Here is a 25,560-nt window from a genome sequence, read left to right on the forward strand (position 1 = left end):
CCTTGTCTGTCCATGCAACTGTACTGTAGCTCTGCAAGAGCTTTCCTAGCCCCCCATTATGAGGATAAGGATGAAGAGATTCCCATGGAGACTTATCAGCAAGATATCGATAACTCACAGGCCAGGTGACAGTGACTTTGTGTCCCCTCTCAGGTTGTGAAAATGATTGTTACCTGCGTGTATCTGAAAACAAAAAGGAAAGACTAATGGTACTAATAATGCAAACAGAGTAGTCAAGTATGTCATATTTTGTATAGATTCTGAATGCTGGGGCCTGTCTCACAAAGCAGGATCAATGGGTGAGATAACTGACGTGGCTGAGGAAAACCAAGAGCAGCTGGTTTTATTCAAGCTTTTATGTGGTGCAGTTCCAGCTCAGTAACCCTGCTTTGTCAGACAGGCCTCTGGTTGCAGGACAGTTGGCGGCCAGTCTTCCGCCCATGCATCAAAGCTATGAAACTTGTCAGTTTCTTCAGTTGGAATCACTCAGGTCCCCTGCTCAGTACCGTTCTGCTGTGCTGGATGTTTATCTCACTATGGGATAAGCCGGATGATTTAAATAACGTCAGTCGAGGAAGCTGACATCCTTTCTGCTCATGCCTCATTGTTTTGTCAAGTACTGTAGGCCTAGATAATATTTTCTCCATTATTATAATGATTTACCAAAGATGAGGTAGCTCACTACATTTGCTCAGATTACTGCAATTGATTACATTTTTTGTGTACTTGCACTTTGTTTATTTTTAGTCACTCATTTTACTTACTAACTCTGAAATCAGGATTACCTTGTTTCTAAATCTCATAGTATGAGAAAAACTATTTTTCAGTTTTTTTTCTAGTGAATCAGTGACTTTGTAATTTCAGAATTTTTTGCATTTTTTTTTTTTTTTTTTTTACTTAAATTGCATAAATTCTCATAAATTTACCTCTTTGATCTCAGAGAATATCCAAGCCTTTGTACAATGCCAGATGAATGTGGGTCTGGGACTGGGCTATAGTGGTATTGTACTGAGAAACATTGGAATCAAATCCATCAGCGTTTGTGAGATGTTCTTAAGCAACAGAACTGTAAAGTGGCCACTTGTGGAGCCATTTGCAGTGACTTGTGTGTCAGAAAACACGTGACAGTCTACCAGATAGAGGAGAGTTGGGAGGCTATGAGCTTCATTACCAAAGCACAGTGTCTCTCAGTGAGATGGTATAAACAGTATGCATATAAAATCATTTTAATGGGTATGATCCTTAACATCTTCAGGGATATATAACCAGCTTTTGCTTTATTTGATACAGAACCCCCAAAAGGTCATGGTGAGATTTTTTTTACTTATAACTTTTGTTCCCTCACATGTTCTGGGTTCTCTCGCAATATATTCGGCATGTTTTCTAAATACTTTTGCGTTCCCTCATAATACTTATCTACTTCTGTTCCTTCTGAGCTCTATGTCTATTTCCGCTCAGCTGCTCCCAGCACAGCGGTACAGCGCCCCAGCATGGATCAGCTCATTGAATTTGACTTTGAACTGGGCATGAATTCTGCTGATATAGTTCTACTGCTCAATAGACATGGTTATGTTAGAAGTGCAAATAAACACATTCTCAGATCAAGAGACCTATGTGCTGGGAGCAGCTGAGCGGAGGCAGACATACTGCTCAGAGGGAACGCGATGGAAGCAGAAAAGTATTGCGAGGGAACGCAAAAGTATTGCAAGAGAATTAAAAATGTATAACAAGAGAACGCAAAATATTGCAGGGGAACAGAAGAAACAAAATCCATGACCCTTTGGGGACTCCGTAATTTGATGCTTGGGATCATACCCAATGAAGTTATGGCCTCTCACTTGTCCTTTTTTGGATGTTTGCCCAATGAAGACCCAGAGACACCTATTATTTAATTTCCTGCCTTGTGTTCTTCACATCACTCAGTTTTAGGATTCAACTAAACATGTCCTGTTTGCTGTCTGTCATGTTGATCTGTTGTTTCTTGCAGCATTGACAGAATGTCAGTGACAAAATATCAGTGCTGCAGCTCAGAACAGCTCTAATTTGTATTAATGAAAGTGGTTTGAACTCTGTCCTTACAAATTACATGAACATGATGTAACAATGTTCTGTTTTGCAAAACTTTTGTTAAGCATAAGTATTGATTTTAAACATTAAATACAGAACATATACCCAACTGAGCTTAACTGAGAAAGCTCTTTGACAGTATTGATGGTGTCTGTCGCTGTCAGACACCATCAATACTGTCAAAGAGCTTTCTCAGTTTGCTGTTTAATTCTGTTATTTGTGTAAGTACAAAAAAGTGAAACCCTGAAGCCTCATCAATATTGTATTTGCAGGCCAACAAAAAACACATTACTGTACAAACATTTAATTAACATTTTCAGTATAACTGCAGTACCAGCTGTCAAATATGCTGCGAGCAGGGTTTAATAACTGGATTGGAGCACAAGTTGAACTAAAGAAAATATGAAAAGAACAGTCAACATCGATCAGATCAGTGCACTTGAACCAGGGCAGCAGCAGAGAAAAACACACAAACATCAAATAGCAGTTGCATAGAACAGAGCTACAGGAGTAAAAATACTCACTGTAAAAATACTTTCATTTAAAAAAAACAAAAAACAAACAAACAAAAAAAAAAAAAACTGTGTACATAATTTAATATTTCCTTTAAAGGAGCTCTGCACATTTATATTTCATTGTTGATAACACAAGAAACACTAAACTTCTGTAGGCTTCCAAAAATATTTACAGGTATGACTCAACAACAAAATACATTCAAACTTTCCAAGTCAAACACAACAAATTCATGTCATGAAAACACTCTTTTCTGTAAGCATTACTCTTACACATTTCACAAAAAATAAAAAATTACAGGCAAGTCAGTAGTTGCGGTATAAATCGTTCAGTGAGTGATCAGTGGGAGTCATGACTGGCTGACTGGACGGGGGTCTTATCATGCCTCGAGGTCACCGTTTGAATGAGGTCACAGGTGGAGGCGTCCCTGGCTGAGTCTGCTGTGCTGAGGAACCTGGAGCACAGGGGACAGGTTAGGAGACTCCAAAAACTACTTTACTGTATCTTTTACTTCAGGCAGAAGATAACACACTACAGCCACCACTGGTAAAATGAGCAGTTAAATCATATACATCATTGTTGGCAACAAATTCAGATTTCAAAATTGACAGAATCAACTCCTCTGGCATCGTCCCAAAGCCCCCCAGAGTGACTGTGGCCTCATTCTGACACGAATGAATATTATTTTCTTATTAGTGACAAACGGGCTGCTAAGTACCCAACACTACTGTGGTAATATATGAGGTAATATAATACAATCCTAAATACTGTAATAAATACTGTAATAATTCTAATAATGATACTGATTTTTTATTTGCTTTTTTGACATTTGTACAAAATGCACAAAGGAACGGGTAGAGCAGAGAAGACTGGGACGGTTGTGCATGAAAATTTCAAACTGTGGAGGCCAGCACAGCAGACTTTTTCTACCATATGGGATTGTGTGTATATACTATTAGCAAAACTAAAGTGTTTCTAAAACTACACATACACAATACATTAATAGCTTCCATAAAGTATTAGAAAAATCTTTAATATACAAATACACTTTTGAAGACAGAGATGCATGAGCATGGTGTGTGTGTGTGTGTGTGTGTGTGTGTGTGTGTGTGTGTGTGTGTGTGTGTGTGTGTGTGAAACTAACCCATGGTTTTTCTGGACTGCCAAACGGTGATAGCTCTACTGAATTCTCTTTGTCAGAGGAATTATTGTGGTGATGGTAGGAAAACTTCTTCTTTAGTGCTTCAGCTATAATAGCAGCAGGGTCACCAAGCAAAGCAGCACCGCCCTTACTGCGCCTCCTCCTCACTGGTGTCCCACCTGGCGACCTGGGACAAAAAGAGAGGAAGGATATTTTCAGCAGCATTCCAATCCAACCCACTTTATTTATATAGCACAATTTTAACAAACACAAGGTTTTCCAAAGTGCTGCACAGCAAGATAAAACACCACAAGATAACACAATAGAAGCAGAATAAAAAGGTAAAAAACACAGTAGGATAACACGATAAAATAAGATCAATTAAAATAAGATCAAATAAAGTAAAATAATAATAGTAGTAATAATAATAATAATAATAATAATAAAATAAAACAAAATAGGATAGAATAAATAAAATATATAAAAATATTAAAATAAAAAAATAAAATAATAATACAATTATAATTTTAATAGAATAAAATAATGTAAAATGCACTGCCCGCACAGCATAAAAGAAAAAACATGCACACATAAAATCATAAATCATAAAATCATAAATCCTACATGGTATCAAAAGCTAAAGAAAAGAAGTGGGTTTTAAGAAGGGTTTTAAAATGAGATAGCATTCAGGGCAAGTTACCTGAGCCCAAATCAGGTCTTAAAACTGCTTACTTTTTCAGCAGCCCAAAACATCCCAGTTTCATTTTCTAATGATATGAAATAGAGAACTGCGAGCAAATAAGTGTGAAGCTGAAGCTGTGAAGCTTGTTTTTATTTGATGAATGACTTGAGCCATTACTCGATTACAAAATTATAACCAATGAATTCTCTATTGATCCACTTGAACACTGACCAACTTAATTATTTTAGCTCTAATTTAATCCCTAACAAAAAATAGGAGGAAACACAGAATCATTGTGACTTTCAGGAACTTTGACACAAAAGCATCAAATGTAAAAATAATGAACACTGGCAAAAATGTTGCCTACCTCTTCACCGAGCGCAATTTCACTTGATTCAAGTCCTTGAGCACATCCAGCATGGAGGGGATGCCCTTCACTTCCAAAGCCCTGCTCAGGCTCGGCTCCTCACCTTTCCCCTGGGCATGACGAGTCCCAGCCTTCCTGCGCTGGCGGATCACGTCCAACACAGAGGGAGTGTCAGTGGAGGAGGTGGGGCAGGGGGGAGGCGGTGGTGGTGGTGGAGGAGGAGGAGGAGCACAACGAGGGGTGGAGGTGAGAGTTGGAGGAGGGGCAGGAGACATCAGAGGAGTGCCAGGGACGTTCTGGGAACCTAATACTGACAGAGAGAAAAGGTCACAGTAAAACATCCACACTCCAGTTGTAGTGGGGTTGAATGCGGTGCGGTGTGATGTCCCTGTACCTGGTGCGGCAGTAACAATCATTGCTATCTGAGCTCTCAGTTTGAGCAGCTCCTCCTCCAGGGCTGTGATCTTCCTCAGGGCATCAGGATGTGTCCTCTGCTTGAGAGACATGCCTCCTCTCTGGGGCTGATTCAGGACAAGTCCTTGACCTCTCACCACCTCTGTATTCACGGTGCTCTGCCCCTTTGGAGGCAACTGGTTCCTGACAACATTATATAGCAGGTGTTTTATATTACACTCAAAGCACTTGAATGCAGCAGATTTGTCTTTCCCATTCAAAATATCATACCAGGATGGTTTCAGCAGTGGACATTTTTTGTACACTGTCGCCATGGTACTGGCTAGTTTCAGTAGTTCCAATTAAAGTCAAAAGTTTTCTTTTCCACTAATGTTCGACTAATCTGCAACAGTGAGTAGTATTTAAGGAGTTATCTTTTATAAAAGGTATATTAGATGATGCTTGCCAGCTGCTGTAGGCTTGCAGCTTGCAGGTGGTGACTGGAGGAGCTCATAGGGGAGGCACAATTTTGGTCATGTTATGCTAACCTCATGTAAAACATCCCAGGACACACATATTCAAATGTTTACAGTTGTTTTAGTCATTTCTGCCTTCAGGGTACAGCCACAGCACAACATATCTGCACAGTTCTCAAGCCACTGTGACACACTTTATGGCCTTAATGACTTGTCCACATAGCAAACAACCATTTTATTCTGTACCAGCCAAACAACCTCAGCAAAAAGAGCAATGACCATTCTACTCCAATAAGATTCTGTGATTTTCTGTACTGACTTTTTCTTTTCTGTGCTGGTTTGGGCTTCTAAGTCAAAACAAAAATCACCTCCAGGGAATAGTTAAGATATGCAGCAAGGTTGCAGGGGTTCCGTTGGACAACCTGGAGGATGTATTTAAAATCAGGACCCTAAAGAAAGCTCGCTCTGTCCTGGCTGACCAGAGTCACCCCCTTCATGGCCACTTTATGTTGCTCCCCTCGGGCCGCAGATATGTGGTGCCACGAGCAAGAACTAATAGACTCAGTAACTCCTTTCTCTCAGTGGCCATTGTGCTCTTGAATAAGGTTGGGTGATTTATTTATTCATCTTATTTATTTATTAAATTGTTGTGTACTTTTTGTATCATGTCCTGAATTGTTTTGAAATTGTTTTTTGTTGTTGTCGTTGTGGTTCTTACTACTTACTAAACTATTTGCCCCATTGGGGATAATAAAGACTACCTTGAACCTTGAACCAGAAAAACGCTCCAGACTAGGAATGAGTAATTAAAAAAAAAAAAAAAAAAAAAGAGTGTAATTGTGATATGATTTTAGTAGGAATGGTCATTTTTGCATTGCATTTTTCAGTTTCATTGAAAAAGCTATTAAAATGATGATGGTGTGATTGTTGCTGCCTCTATACTCTCTGTGCAAAGAAAACATTTCCCCTGGGGACTATTTTTCAACAGAAGAGTAAAGATTTCACAACATATACTCAAAATCCCGTGATTTTCAAATTTGAATAGAATGTTCTGCTTCGTTGGCTTACAAAATAATGGCCATTCATACACCACGAAACTGAAAATACGCTGTGTAAAGCAGACTATTTTCTATAGAAAGACAGTGCTGCTGCTTTTTTATTATGGTGATGGAATACTGGTATGAAGAAAGTTTGAAGTCTCTTAAAGTTCATTTTCAAATCGTAGTGAAATGAATGGAGACCAATGGTTGGATAAAAGTAAGCAAAAATAATATTGGAGTTTTAAAATACAAATGCTTGCTTTGGGAAGAGATTAACAGAAATGTGAAGTGTATACATTTTGTCTATATTAGGCTAAACATGAAAAAAAATCACTGGTATGTAGGCTTGGGCAAATTTAATAAAGCAAAAAATAAAGCAAACGTTTTGATCTATCTATCTATCTATCTGTGTAGTAGCCTTGGCCTATGAATAAATAACAGACTGAGAGGTCGATATGCTGTTCACTTCTTTACTTATACTTGCATACAACACTTAAGTAGAAAACCTAAATAGAGAAATAGGAACTATTAAATTCAAATAGAATTTGCACTTTCAAGTCCACTCGGGTGAGGTAAAGTGCTCTGTCACTGTCATGTACGGTGTCATGGACCACATGTCTGTTGTTAGTGAGAAGATCTCTGCACCACTAACCAAGCGTCTTGGCTCCTCTCTAACTTTATTCCACATGTTGGGGATGGCTGCCTTGGTTAGATATTTTGGGCCAGGCAGCTCATACAATCCAATGTTTCAGTCATGTCCCTGAATGACCTTTTTTTCCTCCACTGTGTGAAGCAGCATCACACCTTTGGCGAGATAGCGGGTTGCAGCAGTGGTGTATTCATTCCACCATGCATTGTTTCTTTTATATTTTGGTGATGGACTCTGAGGTGAGAATGCAAATGTGTGGTGTTGCCGTCCTCAGTCATCACCTGCTTCCGGCGAACACGACTTTGGCTTGTCATTTTCTCCAACATTAAAGCCAAAATACTGTCAAACTGCCGAGCTAGCATTCTTCTTTGCATCTAAGTCCTTCATGTGTGTATGCTGAAGTGCTGCATGCATGCCCACATCATGCTGCCACCACCACAGTTCTGTGTGCATTTTCTTTTAAAATAATAGTCCAAAGATGACCTAACAGCTGTTCAATATTTGATACTGTGAAAAATATCACAAATGACGACAACTATTGTGATATTCGATAATATCGATAATATCGAATATCACCCCAAGCCAAAAAGGACTAGTCTTATGAGGGTTGCAACAAAGTAACAACTCCATCTCTGATGTGGACCAGAAATGTTCATGAGAAAATGACCTTGCAACGGGTGCATTCATTGAACTTGTAACTCTAATTTGACTTTACCAAGACAAAAACATGAAGAAGGAGTGTCTTTGTAAATAAAGCTGTAAAGTGGATAATTGTACTTTGTATCTATTTGAATTACCTGATCTTAGCAAAGCTCTCCCCCTCATCCTCTGCCACCCACAGTACATCAGCAAGCGAAGGGATCATGGGTGCATCCACAGCAATGTCAACATGGCCATGAGGCCTGTAAGTGTGCAGGGGGATCTGACCACAAAACACAGGTAAGGAGACATTACACACCATGGCACTGAACACAGGATATGGCAACATGCCTCATAAAAATTATTATAAAACAATAACATACAACTTTAAAAACAGGTCATGTTAAAATATGCTAAAAATACAATTGCTTTGCCCCATATTAATGGATGGTTGGAGTAAACTGCAGTGAGCATGAGCCTTCAGAAGGACAGATGTAAAGAGAGAAAAGGGAAAGGTGAAAGGCACAACACAGCAGCTCAACCTTTTCTGGTGTGTGCATCATGCTGACACAAACTCATTTCAGACAAGGCAACTGAGCACAGTGGAACAAGTTCGTATGTGTGCATCGGTTTATAAAGAATTGAATGTGACACACAGACCAGCTAGATTTGGTTCCATCTAGGACTGGAAGCAAGTGTGCATAGCAGTTACATGCAGACACTTCTTTTGTTGTGTTCCATTTGAGCTGATCCAGGTAGCCACAAGAAAGTAGCTTCAATGATTCTTGAATTACAGTGCTCATTAGTTATTTAGTCTAATTTGAAGACTATGAAATCTCATTTCAGAGTCGTCAAGGATGACACAAGTGAGGTCCAGCAGTGGCAAGATGATGGCAGCATGTAACACATCATGCAATACATAAATATTCACACACACACACACACACACACACACACACACACACACACACACACACACACACACACACACACACACACACACACACACACACACACACACAGCCATCCACTCCCCAACACACCAACACAGCAGTGGTATAGAACAAGAGAATTTAAAAAATAAATTAAAAATGTACACCCTAAAAAACAGTACCCGCTAAATCAAAGTGATAATCGTCAGTCTGCTTGACAGCATAAGTTACAGCCTACCTGAAAGTGGACCCGTGGTGCAGGAGTCAGTGGGAGGTTGGTCCCAATCATCCGCACAATGCTGCGGTACTGACCGCAGAGCTGACTGTCCCACACTGGAACCAGCTGGAGGCAAGAGCACACAACACACACAGCTTGTCATGTGTGAATTTCCCAGTCTGGGATCAATAAAGTATACCTATCTACCTATCTACCTACCTACCTACCTACCTACCTATCTATCTATCTATGTCACCTACAGTGTTGGGAATGGAGCTCAATACAGAATATTAGAGGCTAGTAGGGTTAGTTAAAGTTGAAAAAAAAAACTTGCTATGGAAATATATTTGGCAATACATTTTGTGCTACATGAACAGAAATTTGTATTACGGATCAAACTTCAACAAACTTGGTAATCAACTAGCAATGTGCACTGGAGGCTAAATCATTTACAGTTGAACCATTAACTTGTCCTAACTTAACTTATTTTTAATATGATGAAAACGTGGTATGCATAGGCGCATTCATTATTTCCCTAAGGAGAACATCTGATCTTCTTTTTGTTATCATAACCTTGAACAGAACTGGAGAACTATTTGTGCCGCAGGTGTGGGGGTAATGATGAGGCGCAGTGATCTGTGATCCAGGTGGTAATCCTCATACCTTCCCCTTCAGGGAAACACACTTCTACACAAGTCTAATTCGGTCATAAAAAACGGAAGAAAACTGACCATGTCTGGAGGCACACCAAAATACTCGAGGACGGCGCGGAGCACATCCAGAACATCCTCTAGTAAAGACATTGGAAGGACTTTTCCACAGACGAGCTGACGAATGCAGAGGTCCTGTTTCTGCTGACTGACCCAGAGGAGAGATGCAAATGAGTCACATGCTCCACACATGGAAAACAAACGTCAAAACACCCTGCACTTAAGGCATCACGGTGTCTTCTATGTATTAAAATAGTTTGAATTTAATTCGTACAGCCGCTGATCATGACAGTCACTTCTGCCCTTGTGCGAACAACAGCGTGGATAATAAAAACAGAAAAACTCCTATTGCTAGGAAACATACAGAATGAATTAAAAACTACCAACACTTACCAAGACTTACTTTAAAGATCCTCTTTGTCAAAACGTTATGTCATTTTATTTCATCATTAATCGCAGGGCAGCATACTAGTTGCAGGAAACCGTTCAGCTAACTTTCCTCACGCATCCACACCAGGAGCTCTGTGAAGTCAAATAACGCCGCAGCAGCAAAGTCTGTCCTGATTGGCTGTATATGAGTAACATTTCCGAGAACCAATAGGACTGAGCGACTGTGCGACGTGGCCAGGGGCCTTTCGACCAATGGCGCTTCAGTGGAAAAAAAGCACTAAATTTGTATTTTCGCGTGCACCAGCTTCTGCTCCATCCGGCGGTTAAGGTAACAAGTTGTTTTAACGCAATTTATCTCGTTTTTTTCTGGGAATTTAACTCGCTAAAAGGCACGTAAACGGTGTTAAACGGGACAGTTAAGCAGCTGAAGTTGTTTTTAGTTCAGTGACATTAGCTACGACCAGCGCCAAGCCGAGGCTTGTGTTGCTAACGTTGACTAGCTTTAGCGTTAACGTTACTTTTACCAGCAAACGCGAGTGTCGATGGCAGGTTAGCTAGCGCACTGAAGATTAACAAGGCGTTATTAGCTGGACGTCTGCTCAAACGACAGCAGTTATCCACAGTCTGATGAATTTAGTTTTCCTGGGTTTGAGTCTCGTGTTTTGATGACAGTAAACACGGAGTCAGTGCTGATGTCCCACTCTTTGTTGCAGCTGCTGAAGATGATGGATGCTCTGTCAATTGTGAGTCAACTGCGGGACTTGGCGTCTGAGCCGATGAACCGAGAGGCTATAGTCCAAGACCAGGGCTGTCTTCCCGGACTAGTTCTCTTTCTGGACCACGAAGACCCAGAGGTGGTGTTTGCCACGCTGCAGGTGGGTGGACTAAAGCTCTGGCAGAGTTTCGTACTAAAGAGACCTGTGCTCTGTGCTCCACATGTCATGGTGGTGTTTGATTTGTAAGGGCAGCTTCAGCATTGACCCCAGTGCGCTGCATGCTCTTACTGCCTGTCCCTTTGACATGAATGTATGGACAGGTGGAAACATTTTCAAACTAAATCAGGATGAAACTGAGATTCTTGTAATAGGACCCAACGCAGGAAAAGAAAAGCTGCACTCAATGCTTGGTGGTCTTAGCAAACAGATTAAAACACATCATATACATTTTTTATCCTTGTGTTTATTGTATTTTAGTTTATTGACTTTTATTTATTTGTTTTTAAAATGTTACGTGAAGCACTTTGGGCTGCATGTTTGTATGAAAGGTGCAGTATAAATAAAGTTGATTTGAGTAAATGAGGCTACCTGTTTGCACATCTAACTCACAGTTTATACTGTATTCATATTTCACTGTCTTCTTTGTGCCTCTGAACTCAGACCCTGCACTACTTGGCCAAGTTGCCCCCCAACATCACCACCATGAAGAATGAACTGGGTATGATGGTGAGCCTGGAGAATCTGATGGAGAGGTGAGGAGACAGTAGTCGTCACATTACCTTCATGACAACAAGAAGGAGTTGGACATTAAATATCTGGTGTTACTTTTTGTAAAGTGTTACTATTTTCATTCTTTGATCATGATGCAGTACAGTCTTAGTTAATGAACCCAAAACAAAACAATTTATGGTTCATAGGGCTGTGCTATATCATAGCGTTTCTGATTATAAAGATTATAAATTTGTACACAAGAAAAAGTGTCATATCATGATATCAATGATATAGCAGTGTGATGACTTGCTGACACATTTGCATCTCCTACTGCACAGCCTCCACACCACCCAGGTATATCAACAGCCACCAAAATATAATTAAACCCATTCAGGGTTTCACCATGCTCCCTGCTCCGGACCAGGTTATGTTCAGAGTTTCGGCTTAAGATTGTGCAGAGAGTCAAATGATGCAGCAAACGCCCCTTTTAATGTGAACGTGCACAGATCTCAGAGAGGACAGCCGGGCTTCACAAAGCCAGTTGTTAACCACCATCATGATACCAGTTATCTCTACTTGGGGTTTTAGATTTTGTCGAGCCAGCTCACACAAAGAAAGCCTCGCTCTGTTGAACTTGCTTCATAGTACAGTCTTCAGGGGTGTGTTTGTTGGGTTGGAGGGGCAAGCAGGGTGAGCAGGATAAAATAAGTAAAAACACAACATACAGCTAGAATTAAGATGGTGAAATAAGAAAGAGGCTCATGTATTTTTTCAACTATTACTCCACCATGCTGTACAGTGTCATTCTGTGGGGATCACTGTAGTTATTGTCATTTTTTTTTATATATATCGTCTTGAATATCGTTAATGCAAATTGGCCTGAAATATTTTCATATTATTGTAAGTCTATATCGCCAACCCTAGTGGTTCATCACTGCATGTCTACAATACCTAGATGCAGGACTTTACTAAGTCTAAGTAGATCAGGACAGATGAAGTTTTTTATCCATATATAGGTCGGGTGTGTCTGTTAACATCACTGCACTGGCCAAGGAGGTGTATGGCGTTCTGAATGCACCGGTCAGCCGTGTGCCCCACACCCCTGTGAGGGGGATGGGGAAGAAGTCCCAGTTCTTCATTAACACCTCCAACAAGAAGGCCAAGTCTGTCACCCTCCACATCCAGGGGCTTGATAGCACAGTGAGTAGGCTGACTAACTCACATACACCCATCTGTGACAGCACCCAGTAAATTCTCTCCAAAAACCTACACAGCACACAAAACACGCTTATCCTTGGCAGATTTGACAGAATCAAAGCTTGAAACTTAATGCTCCCTGAACTGAGTTGTTACATAACTCACCAAACAAATATAAGTAAATAAACAAATATAAATATAAGTTATGTCTGTTTCCTGTTGTACTTAGAGCGGGGGAGAAGTGTTTAATTTTTTCCCTCTTTAATGTTCATGCATTATGTGTGAATTGCTGAGCTCAGCCAACTGTTACAAGTAATATCAACTCTTTTACTCAGGACCAGCGAGGCTTGTGTGAGGAAGCTCTTCTCAAGGTCAAAGGAGTGATCAGCTTCACCTTCCAGATGGCCTCCAAGAGATGCACCGTCCGTATCCGCTCAGACCTGCCCACCGAGGTGACACAATAAGCACCGTGTGCTCACACTGCTCAGAATATTAGCTTAAGCCCTCCCCATTACATTGACTTTTATTTCGAGCATTTGTCACTAAGATACACACAGTGCAGGACTCTGGAGTGACAAAACAATGACTGATTTTGATTAATCCCAGTTACCTTTCTCTCTGTGTCTTCATTTGCAGAGTCTGGCATCAGCCATTGCTGCCACCAAGGTGCTGTCAGCTCAGCAGGTGGTGAGAAATGAGGCAGGAGAAGAGGTGACATACTCACTGTTCTGTCTAAAAGTGACATCTTCTGAAATCTGGATGTGACTTCATAATGCTAATTGTAAACATTTCCCTATTTCTCTTTTCTTCAGGTTCTCTTGGCTCTGAAACCTTGTGAAGTGGAGGTGCAGCAGAACACAGCCCTACCAGACTACCTGCCAGAGGAAGAGGTGAGCCCAGAGAGGGTGGAAGACCGTGCCATCTCCCGCACCACGGCCAAAGACGATTCCAGTGGCAGCTGGCTCAGCTCTGCTGCCACTTTTCTCACCAAAACCTTCTACTGGTGAAAGTGAATTCTCAAGACCCAGGGTGAGCAGAATTGTGCTGATCGACACATCATGTCATTTCAGTGGACATGACTAGCACTCAGCACATGGCTCGGTGTACGATCTGCTCTGCTTTCTGCGTAGAACTGAGACAAAGTTCTGACTGTGGTATTATAGAATGCAGTTTTCTATCCAGTGTCACTAGGGAATGTAGATAGTTTGTCAACGTTTTCCATATTTCTAATCTTCTCATGCTCTGTATACTTTGCCTCAGATCTTCACTACTTTCCTCAACAGATGTAACTATATTTGAATGTCTGAATGCTCTCCTGTAGTATTCAAGTTTCTGAAATAAATCTAAAAATATTTCTATACTTTCAGTGTGCATCGTGAATTCAAGTTCAGTTTCTCTGAAAATAGAAGACAATCATCTTTGCGAGAACAAAACTCTGATCCAGACAAAATTTGATTTTTTTTTTTTATTAACATGCTTTTACAGTACAGCTGGAATAGCTGGGAGACAATCTGCTGGACAGTGGTCAAAAGAACTCATCCCATGATTTCGGCTGTTTTCCACTGGAGTAAAAGGCTAATTAGTTTTCAAAGCTTTGTGGTCAGTCTTAGTAAAATAGATTTTGTCATTTATAAATAATTTATAGAATATCTATAACATGCATTTCCACCCTTTCCGTTTATTAAAATGAGATGTCTGCTCTGGAAACTTAAAAATAATATTACCTGTGTTGCAGTATATCTGATCATTCAGCATGTTGGTAACAGCATGATGAAGAACCAGTGGTGCATAACATACACATAGATGGTCTATGAAATTTGGTACTGCAAAATATGAGAAAATGATCTGATTTACGTCCAAAGCTTTGAGAACCAAGTGCTAGTGAGTAGCAGCAATGGGAATTGTGAAAAAGGTAAAGCGTAAATCCTCTGGATGAAAGGTGTCTGTCAGACACCTTTCATCCTTTTCTCTCCTCCTCTGTCTCCTTGTGAACTCAGTGGTGAAAGACGTGTGCATTCCACCATGAACTTTCACACATGAGCAGACTTGTAAATCATCAAGGAAAGGAAAAGGAAACCACTGAACAAGAATGGCTATGTGGTCAAGATGTCAAGACTCATTTGTATATATATATATATATATATACATACATATATATATATCTCATAATTTCAGTGACTGGGTATACACCCAAGCCTTAGAATCGCCTCTTTCTTTCTATGTCGTAAGGCAAAGGAACATCAAAAATAGCAGCATTCAATCTGGAACAAATCCTCAGATCAAAAAAGATCAGCCATCTGGAACAGGTTATTTCAGAATTCACCTTAATTTTGCTGGCAAATTTTTATTTTAATTCATCTTGTAGTTGCTTGGCCAAAACAAAGGCCGTTACATTGCTCTTCCTATGGTACATGATCCTGCAGCTCCAGGTGGCTATGCTACGGCGAACTCACTGGCTCAGTGAGACGTCTGGCAGGAAAGAAGATGCAGCTTTGATATGAATGTTGATCATATCCTATATGTATGTGGGAATATTGAGGATCAATGAAACAAGGGGTGGAAGTTTTTATCACAGCAAATCTGCACAGAGAACAGAAAAAGGGAACAGAACAAGAAAGAAAAAAAAAATCACATCTTTACAGTAATTATATGAAACTAAACAAAGAAATCAGTAGTTTACATGCTAATTCTCAGTTTACTGAGAGTTTTTTTCACTCTTTTTGTTGATGTTTAATTGAAACTCCACAATACACCCTTCCACCCCCACACTAACCTCTAGGTTGAAACTTTGCAGACACAGCAATAAAAATGTTACAGTAAAGGAGATTCTCCAACTGCTCTAGGCATATTACAGCATGGTTCATGCACTAATTCAAGTATGCCTCGATGAGTTGACTATGATATCCTGTCTCTTCTGTAACATTTCAAGAGAAATGTCTAAACCTTGGAATTAAGAGTTTCTGTTTAGAGGGAGCAAACACATTAAACAAAACCTTGTAACTCTAAGGCCGCCATGTGAATTTCAGTTACACATGGCATAGCTGATTCTCACAATCTCACTACACTCTACAGCAACGAGAAACTCTTCAAGTATCATGACGGAGGACTTTACAGCTGACCTCAGTTTACAGGTATTATTAGTCACCCACACACATGCTGCCCAGCATGACAGTCACACGATGGAGTGGACTCTCAATGCCCTCCTGCGATTTCAGGACACATTCATTTCAGAAATGGGGAAGGATCGAGCGTAATCCTGGTCAGAGACAGAGAGACAATCTATTTAAAGAGACAATCCCAGAGTTGTGGTGGAGGAAAATGCACCTCTACTCTGGAGATACTTCAGGGGGTTCTTTGGAGAAGGAAATGTCTGCAGTGCTCTTCAGTCGGCCCGACTAGAGAGGGGGGAGAAAGGGTCAGGCCATGATGTCGTACAAGTCCTTCCTTTGTTTCAGTCAGACCTCTGCTTTCCTCAGTCTCTCTCTGACTGTCTCTTCCTTGCTCTCTGCTGTGTGGCATAACCTCATCCTCTCAAGGTCATCAGGCAACATCTAAATGTTATCAACAAACATAAAAGGACAATAAATAAATAAATCTGCTGTCATGAGGCCAAATGCCAAAAATGGCCAACAGTGTGTAAAGTTGCAAGGAGGTAACAATTCAATTCAATTCAGTTTTATTTGTATAGCATCAAATCATAACAAAAGTTATCTCAAGGCGTTCCGTAGCAGTAGACACAAGGGGAATACCTTTATCAATATGCACAATCTGATGATACATGATTTTGTGATTCTGATGTTTGGCCCATTTTCTACAATTTACCCACATTTTACACTGCAACAAACCATGTTGCAAGTCACGCAGGGGGGCGAAACATTTCACCACATCATAATCAAATCCCTCCATTTTCTAACTTGAACTTTTGTTTGGAATACCCACCTTAATAATAATAATAATAACTTTGATTTATATAGCGCCTTTCAAAACACCCAAGGACCTTGTAATTAAGGTCGTACTCACATTAGCCCATTCGTGCTGTGCCCAAGCACGTTTGACCCCAAAATCTGGATTATTTGACTAGTGTGATTGCTCCGTTTCGTGCTTCAGCACGATAAAGAGCAACTGGGCCTAATGCGAGTGCGTCCTAAGATAAAGGTAGCACACTCAAAAAATACCAGAGTATGGCAAAGTTAGGGGAAGCAGCAGAGGGAGAAAGTAGGAGGCGGGCGTTTACTGACCTGTTCCCTGGGGGGCTGATATATCATCCAGTCCGCTGAGAGGCTTCAGGAGGCCGTTCTCCCTGAAGGCTATGACAGGAACCCTCTCCTCCTCCTCTTCCTCCTCCTCCGCCTCCTCCTCCTCCTCCTGCTGCTGCTGCTGCTCCTCTCCCTCCAGAGGAGACAACCTCGAATGTGGAGGCAGTTCAATCACCTCCTCAAACTCACCATTCTCCCTGAAAGACGGAGACAGAGGCAGGTTGAAGGATCGACGAGGAAGAGACATGCCAGGCCGTCCTGTCTGCCCGAGAGCTCACTAATCATCCTTCAGGTTCATTAGTATTTTTATTTAACCTTTAATCAGTGAGATTAAGGCCCCTCTTCAAGGAAATCCTCCATGTTTAGGTACATTCAATAAGTGCTTTTATAGTGTGAGGAGTAGGCACAACAAACTTTACTGCTTCAGTGTACAGCTTTTCAGTCTTGATGAATCATCTTTTTCCTTATTTTGGGTAACATTTAAACTTTTTTTTTATTTATTTGATTTATTTTGTATTTTTTTTATTTATATTTTATGATAGTTTTGTTTTCTGTTTGTGTCTAATTGTTCTATATAGCCAAATTAAAGGACTGAAATGAAATCAAATGAAATAAATGAGTAGGATAAAATTAAAATACATAAATACCTACGCTAAATTAGGGTACACACAATTAAAAAGAAAAATGATAAATAAAAATAAACTATATCTTCTGGGGTATATAACAAAAATAAAGCATAATCTTGAACAAATGGACTTCTCGGTGCAGGGCCTTAAAAAGACCCTGGGTTCTATAAGAGCATAGGCACTGATATCACCCTGACTGCATCTGGAAAATTAATATTCAACAATCTGCAAATGTCAGAATACAGTAAAAATAACATGAAAAAGGGAACAAGGAAAAACCAAAGAAGTACCAGATGGGGAACTATTACAATCATCAAGCCATGCCTCTAGGCTACAGTCCTACCTCTGGTCAGGAGGGGGCAGTGTTGCTGAGGCAGGGTTGGGGTCAGGGTTGCCGTTGCTTTCTTGTGACACTGACACATTGACTGTAGATGGGCCTGCAGTGCCAGGGTTTACTGATGGTCAGACAAAATCAGTCAGAAACTGCACACAAATAAATTCCATTTCATTTGCAGCTTTCCAAAGGTACAAACAGGAGAATCAGGGCACAACCTCACAACCTGTAGATTCCTCTGTGGCAGGGGTGTCAAACTGGTGCCGTGGAGGGCCAAGAGGCTGCAGGTCACAGGTCACCCCACCTCCAAACAGAGAGGCGGGACTAATCAGTGAAATCACCTGGTGCACATTTTGGTTACAATGAACACCTGCAGCCTCTTGGCCCTCCACGGCACCAGTTTGACACCCCTGCTCTAAGGGCTGATGTCTTTTTTTTTTTTTTGACAAAATCATGGAAGAGAGACTGTGATATCATTTGTAAGGATGTGAATATTAACTGAGCAAATGCTCCACTGTGACAAGTTGTAGTCTTGTTGATTCAGGAGAAGGAGAATGATATGTGTGTGGAGTAATCATGAGTAACGACCTACCTGCATCATCTCCATTCCTGTTAGGAGGAACTTTCTGTTGGAAAAAAAGTGACAAGGATGAAAAAAACAACAACCTTCCTATTGTTATTCATCTTCTAACAGACCATACATGTGTTTTGAAAGCTTTAACCCACACTTCATATAGCCTGGACATCACCACCAACCAGTGCACACCACACTGTTTCTAATGTCTGGATAGACTACTAGAGGCAGCCACATTCATTTCCACTCATTCAGTTAAAGAACTGTTTGAAAATGAACTTGCACAGAGTTGAACATTTCTTCAGAGAGGTCAGAGCAGTGATGCCCCACAACAAAACAGTGATCTGTTTTTGTTATTTTACTGTTGTCTCCTTAGTCAGTTAAATGGCAGCACTGAGCTGAAGAGTTTAACGTCTTCTGGTGCATTCATATGCTGTTGGTCCACGACCCGGCATGACAGAGACTGCTGTCAAACTGCACTGCATTCATGCACTATAAATACATAAAACCCACAGGACAAATGATAAGATGGAAAACATAAACAGGATGATTTCAGTTTGGATGCTTCTTCTAAATCATTTTTATTATTATTATTAGTAGTAGTAGTAGTAATACATGAATGCACCACTCCTCTCATTGGTATTCTGAACCCCAGAAAACAGAATACTGTATAAGACTCTTCCAGACAATAGTCCCTGGAAAAAAAAAAGTTTTACAAAACTGAATTCAAACATCCATGACTTCTTAACCTGGGTGCAAACAGCATGAATTTTGAGGTGGAATTATCACTTGAATGTTTTCATTTTAAAAACAGTGAGATCCTGCAAATATTCCTTTACAAAGGTGATAGAACGTTCTTTTAATTTGCCCACAAGTCTACAAGACTCCATCGGGTTGATACCTTCTCTGCTGTGTCCGAGCGCCTTGTCCTCTTCATGATCTCCTCCAGTCGCTGGTGGTTAGGAGAAAATAGGGAGATGTTAGACCCTCTGGACAGCATCAAAAATATTATTTGTCTGTTTCTTTGTAGACTTGCATCACCTTCTTCCTCTCCAGACGCTCAGCCTCCTCTTTCTGGAAGTGCTTCTCTCTCTCCTGCCTCAGTCGTTCTGCCTCTTCCCTCTGTCGCGACTCCTCCTCCTCTCTCTGGCACACACACACACACACACACACACACACACACACACACACACACACACACACACACACACACAGGTTGACTGTAGATCTACAACTACAGATGAGTTTGCAGCACTGACTTTTCATGTTGTGTAATCACTTGTGAAAAGGGTGCAGTCGCTCACCTGTTTCTGGAGTCTCTCTGCCTCCTCTCTCTCTTTCTCAAGTCTCAGTTCCTCTGCTTTTCTTTCCTCCTCCTCCTTCCTCCTCCTCTCCTCTGCCTGCCGCTGCACCTCCTCCTCTCTTCTAGCTCGCTCCTCAGCCTTCCTGCGAGCCATTTCCTCCTTGGCGAGTCTGCAAGCACACACACACACACACACACACACACACAGAAATGAACAAGAGGCAAGAAAGTGAGTATTCACACATCTTTGGTTACTGAAGGAGAAGTATATATTCATCATCGTGCCACACACACACACACACACACACACACACGCACGCAGAAATGAACAAGAGGCAAGAAAGTGAGTATTCACACATCTTTGGTTATTGAAGAAGAAGTATATATTCATCATGGTGCCACACACACACACACACACACACAGAGCACGGTGTACCTGGCCTGTTCCTCCTGTATCCTGCGCTCCTCCTCTTCTCTCTCCCTCTGCTCCCGAGCCAGCCGGCGTTTCTCGGCCAGCATGCGACTGGCCTCCTCTGGATCTGTGGTGCCTGCTGACGGCTTGTGGGCTGAAGGACTAATGCCACATTCTGAAAGGCAGCAGGATCAAAGGAATAACCATCTAAACCACTACACATAGAAAATATGCTTGATTAATATTACTGAAGACACACTTTAGGATATAGCATGTAGTCAATGCAGAGAGAGGGAAACACATGAGTCCAAGTTTGTTCTGTTCTCATTCTCTGTGCTCATGGGCTCAGATGTGCTTAGTCAGCACTGCTGTCCATAGACATGTGGGGGCCCTTTGCTTTACCACAAACACATCAATTCAGGACCAAAACCTGAACAACCTTCAAGAATTTATTTCACCCTCTGAACAAAATTCACTTTGGCTATATATTTTTCTTTTTGGGGGGTACATTTTTGGATTTTCTTGTAATTTTTGTAATTTTGTAATTTCCTTGTAATGTACAATTCAAAGATTAATAAATAAAGTTTAGTGCCCCTTTTTGTTTGTTTTGCAAGGCAAGATTATTTTGGTTTTGTCATATGACACTGAATATCATGTGCTGAGTATCTTAAAATGACATGGTACAAGTGCTGTCTTTTCTTAATTTTAAAAGGGATACAATTTTCAGAACATATTAGTCTGTTGAAGCTGTTACATTATTTGCCTCTACCTGTTTGCTAACCATATGCACATTATTATTTATTCTTTATCAAAGATCACATTTTGCAAGTATATTCTGACAGCATCCTCACAATACTGTCACAATACCTACTCATACCATGGTTATCAGTTTAAGATACTGTGAGTTGTTTTTTGTCCATATTGACCAGCCCTAATTTTAAATATACAATTCAAGACTTCTAAAATTGTTTGGTAACTGTCCTACTTTTTTTCTCTTTTTTGGATAATTTTCAGGTCATTTTCTTGTGACTTTTGACTAATCTCTTGCTCATTTTCAGGTCGTTTCTTGCTAATTTGCTCGTCACCTTTCCCCCATGTTTTTGAAAGTACTAACAGCGACGTTCAGTTGCATTTCACAAGCATTTCAATTTTTGGCAAGTATCCATTTTTGGCAAGTATGTTATCAATAGTGCTGCTTGCTGCTCTTTGATTTTTCTGCACTTCCTGGTTATATAATTTGGTGGTTTACATACAAGTCACCATATGTAGATTGATGACTTTGTTGCTGAAGTGGCCAAATGCATCAGAGGTGGTTTGCGTGATCAGATCTTTATTGAATCTTCGATGAATTTACATCTGGATATGGTATGTTTACACTCTCATGATAATCACTGTGTGTTCATGTCAGGTGGAAACTGACCACTGGCTGCTACTGGCATTGCTGATGGGGTTTCATCACTGCTGGGCTTGTTCTGGCCCAGGGGCTGAGGCCGAGGCTGCGTAGGGCTGAGGACCTGCTCTCCCTCCCCTCCCTGTTCTTTCGGGGGAGGGGAAGGCTGGGGGCTCTCTGGAGTGATCCTGACAGGACGAAGGTTCCCAGGATCCTCTTCTCCAGGAGACTTCAGCAGCTTCGGCGTGGGTGGGCGCCCTGACGTCTTCTGTGGAGGCCTGTGTGCAGAAAAAAGCAGATGTGTAGCAGCTGAATCCTGGCAAGACAAGATCCAGCACATTTTAGCTAGACGTTTATAGTGATATATTGACCATGTTTCATGCAGTAGCAGCTCAATTTCGTGCCGAAAAGGTGAAAAAATTATTTTGATTATTCATTTGTAGAAAGTTCCAAATTTCGCAGCCTTACCTGACCTTTTTCAAGTCTTCATTAAAAACTTTTGATAAAAAAAAAAAAAAATGTAGCATGAAAACAACTGTGCTCACAGTTAAGCGTCCCTTGTACCAAGTCCTGTGATGAGAACAAAAATCTGATTAGGCTCCTCACTACGGCTGTCTTGGGTGTGTTTCTCCTACCTGCCAGGCGAGGGTGCTGTCACTTTGCTTTTCTTGCCTGGTGATGAGCAGCGCTTGCTGGGGGGCAAAGAAAAAGTGGGAGCCAATGGGAGTGACAGGTTGCTCCATGACTTCCTGACATAATCCCGGTCCTTCTGCTGTTGACCGAGTGCAGTGAGGGAGAGGAAGACAGAGAGATGGATATAGATTGTTATAGATAAAGGGTATGTAAGAGAATGTCACAGAAAGATACATACAGAATAAGGCTAGGAAATATCATATTGGTATCATGAGAAAATATATAATAATATCATGAGATGGTACAAGTATTGTCTTTTCATGGTTTTAAATGCTGCATTAGAGTGAAAGGGATGCAATTATCTTAACTTATTAGACTGTTGTAGCTGTTCCATTATTTGCCTCCACCTGCCTGGTCATCATATCCACATTATTAATGACTATCAAAAATCTCAATGTCTACATATCATGTCTAAATATCTTAAATACCAACAGGCATTCTTACAATACTGTCACAATATCCTTGTTATCAGTTAAAGATACTGTGATAGTTGATTTTGCCCATACAAACCAGCGCTACAAAAGAATCAGATAAACTGGTCAAAAAGGGAAATTGCTCGTCAGCAGTGTCGGGTGCCCAGGTCCAGGTGCCCCATTAATAGTAGAGGAAGATGACTGATAACTGGATTAGACTCAAGTAGTCATCCTCTGCACCGCATGACCTGTGGTACTAAGTGCCAGATAGCCATACACAACACACAGCCAACACAACAACTTGTCATCATATGGGAAAATTATAGCAACCATCTTTGATTACCCAACAACTCAATACAGCTCATAAGGCTGCTATTACATCCTGTTTGGAGGTGAAGTAATAATCTGAGCGGTTTGGCGCACATGGCACCAAGCCACAGCAGGCAGACCTATCTATAGACCTCGAGACTGGCATTACGGTGAAGCTAATGGGATGGCATAATGGGATGTAAGTTGTTGCATAAGTGACACAGAACTGGGTTGTGTCTGCCTTTCTAAGTGTGTGCTTCTGTATTCCACTGTGATACAACACAGAAGATACTCTGCCCTCCTTTTAAGACCTTAATGGCATAAGCTGTGACACAAAGGCAGACAGATGGACTGTGTGTGTGTGTGTGTGTGTGTGTGTGTGTGTAAATGTCTAAAGAGCTGAGCTAGACAGACATTGATGTATTGTGTCTGACTGAGCTGGGACATCATCAATATGAATATAGCAGAAAGACAAGGCAAGAAGCAGTGAAGCGCACGCACACATTTCAGCAGCTTTCCCTCAATATCAGCATTAAAAATATCACTCAAAATAGGATTAAGACACACTTTAATATCATAACACTGAAAACAGACACACACACACACACACACACACAGAGCTTGCATTAACTATGTGTCTAAATATCAACAGGATAAATGGCTGGGGTTACATTTGTCTTTTCAATGTCACTTTTGATTGGATGTGCCAGATCTGTAACCACATGTGTGTATCCAGACTTGAAATTTCAATACGACCTGCCTGATTGGATATATTCCCACAAAGATATATTCCTCTCTATGTACTGAGAAGTGGCCTGGATTGTGCCCACATGCCTCGCTGAGATCCAAACTCAGTGCGAGCCAGGCCACCTCAGCATGTGATCTGGCTGATCGGATCCCCACGTGAGCAAGATCCGGAGTGTCAAGACCTGACAGTTAATGCGACCTGACAAGACAAGTGTAACCATGGCCAATGTCATGCTAAACAGGTAAAAGGCAATATTTAAAAGATCCACTCAAGTGATTTTGCATGCTCAACCACTGCGAGTGGTTAAGAAGTTGAAAACAGACTCCCACACACTGTCTAACTTGCAATGACACCTTTAATTGTGACATTTTGGACCTGGACTTTCATCAGTCAATTCAAATTGCTGATCCTTTTTTGTGAATATTTCTTTCAACTAGTCCACATCAGAGATGGAGTTGTTACTTTGTTGCAGCTTGTTTGGCATTGCCTGTCGCATTTAAAGGTCCATACCAGTGAATTTACATGTTTAGCCCAATATTTCCAAAATGTATAAACGGCAGTAATGCCTTTTGTGGAAAATAGTGCCCCCGCATGATTTGCAAAATAGTTTGTTGCAATGTAAAATGTGGGAAATTGTGGTAAGTGGGACAAACATTTAATATTAATGTGAGCACTGAAAATAGAGAGCAAAATAAGACAATAAGAGTTCCTGCATCACATTTCACACACACACACACACACACATACACACACATACACGCCACCACGCAACCCACTTGTTGTAGGCTGCACACTGATGATTAGGGTTGGGTACCGAAACGCGGTGCCAATAGGCACCGGTTCCGACATAAACGGTAGTAACGAGACCGAATAAGAACGAAAATTTCGGTGCCTCATTCCGGTGCCGGCCCCCGGTGTTCTGGCGTCAACTTGCGGTTGTTGAACGTGACGTCAGTGCCACTACTCCACACACTTGTTGATCAGAACTGATAGTGAGAGGATCAATGAAGATGCCGAAGGCAAAACGCTCCAAGGTTTGGCTACATTTCACGTCTAAGGAGGATGCAGACTCTGCGTCATGCAACAAATGCCTTAAAGCAACGTCATGCAAGGGAGGTAAGACGTCCTGCGGTTGCGCACAAATGGCACGAGTTTATTATTAACATAGCCTATGTTACTTGTATTTACATTGTTTAAATATTTAAGTTACCGTATTCATCCAAATATACGACAATATTTTTTCCATTGAAAATGCCCTGAAAAAAACGCCCTCGTCTAATATTGGAGGTCTAAGCAAATACACATGTATTGGACTTGCATATGTAAACCAGTAGGTAGGCTCGCCTGATGCCGCGATTACCGGCGAATGACTGGGTGGGCGCGGTACCGGCCAGTGCCGAGGCCGGTCCGCCTGATGCCGACCAGTGGCTTTTTTTATTCAAACAAGATTTTGTCCATATAAAAAGTGTTTTTCAGAAAAGGGTCTTGAAAAAGAGGGGTCGTCTTAAAATCAGGGTCGTCTCTTATGCGGGTCAATACAGTAGGCCTAATATTGTGTTCAATTTGGTCCTGAAAATAAAAGGGTATTGTTTTTTTGGTGTGTGCGTTTTTGTTTTTTTTAAGTACCGGTTCGAGAACCGTTTAATCACCGGAACCGTTTAA

At 41.0% G+C, this 25,560-nt stretch overlaps 3 protein-coding genes across 11 annotated transcripts in view; 1 reads left to right on the top strand and 2 right to left on the bottom strand.

The window, feature by feature from the left end:
* Positions 1 to 2,316: 2,316 nt before the first annotated feature.
* Positions 2,317 to 10,422, bottom strand: mtfr2 (mitochondrial fission regulator 2). Of its 2 annotated transcripts, none has more exons than XM_030047884.1 (8): positions 10,230 to 10,422; positions 9,848 to 9,974; positions 9,138 to 9,242; positions 8,126 to 8,250; positions 5,165 to 5,367; positions 4,771 to 5,080; positions 3,725 to 3,908; positions 2,317 to 3,034 (listed from the first exon to the last, which is right to left on the bottom strand). In XM_030047884.1, exons 2-8 carry the CDS (start codon positions 9,917 to 9,919, stop codon positions 2,990 to 2,992), a joined length of 1,044 nt encoding a protein of 347 aa, XP_029903744.1. In that variant the 5' UTR covers positions 9,920 to 9,974; positions 10,230 to 10,422; the 3' UTR covers positions 2,317 to 2,989. The 2 variants fall into 2 exon arrangements, with proteins under 2 accessions (XP_029903744.1, XP_029903743.1); XM_030047883.1 differs by having other exon boundaries at positions 10,220 to 10,421.
* armc1l (armadillo repeat containing 1, like) lies at positions 10,414 to 14,211 on the top strand. Its single transcript, XM_030047885.1, has 7 exons — positions 10,414 to 10,544; positions 10,930 to 11,091; positions 11,593 to 11,684; positions 12,660 to 12,843; positions 13,176 to 13,292; positions 13,477 to 13,551; positions 13,653 to 14,211. Exons 2-7 carry the CDS (start codon positions 10,939 to 10,941, stop codon positions 13,845 to 13,847), a joined length of 816 nt encoding a protein of 271 aa, XP_029903745.1. The 5' UTR covers positions 10,414 to 10,544; positions 10,930 to 10,938; the 3' UTR covers positions 13,848 to 14,211.
* Positions 14,212 to 14,279: 68 nt separating this feature from the next.
* Positions 14,280 to 25,560, bottom strand: part of map7b (microtubule-associated protein 7b) — a 44,836-nt gene continuing 33,555 nt past the window's right edge. For 7 of the 8 annotated variants that reach the window (XM_030047880.1, XM_030047876.1, XM_030047874.1 and 4 more), the window contains 10 exons: positions 22,371 to 22,507; positions 21,766 to 22,013; positions 20,370 to 20,520; positions 19,935 to 20,103; positions 19,672 to 19,776; positions 19,532 to 19,582; positions 18,649 to 18,682; positions 18,066 to 18,177; positions 17,079 to 17,293; positions 14,280 to 16,391 (listed from right to left, as the gene is read on the bottom strand). In XM_030047880.1, coding sequence (XP_029903740.1) covers positions 16,381 to 16,391; positions 17,079 to 17,293; positions 18,066 to 18,177; positions 18,649 to 18,682; positions 19,532 to 19,582; positions 19,672 to 19,776; positions 19,935 to 20,103; positions 20,370 to 20,520; positions 21,766 to 22,013; positions 22,371 to 22,507 — 1,233 coding nt within the window. In that variant the 3' untranslated portion in view covers positions 14,280 to 16,380. The remainder of the gene's footprint in view (positions 16,392 to 17,078; positions 17,294 to 18,065; positions 18,178 to 18,648; positions 18,683 to 19,531; positions 19,583 to 19,671; positions 19,777 to 19,934; positions 20,104 to 20,369; positions 20,521 to 21,765; positions 22,014 to 22,370; positions 22,508 to 25,560) is intronic. The other variant, XM_030047875.1, reaches the window with a different exon arrangement.

The sequence above is a fragment of the Myripristis murdjan genome, chromosome 24, assembly GCF_902150065.1.
Source record: "Myripristis murdjan chromosome 24, fMyrMur1.1, whole genome shotgun sequence".
NCBI classification, from domain to species: domain Eukaryota; kingdom Metazoa; phylum Chordata; class Actinopteri; order Holocentriformes; family Holocentridae; genus Myripristis; species Myripristis murdjan.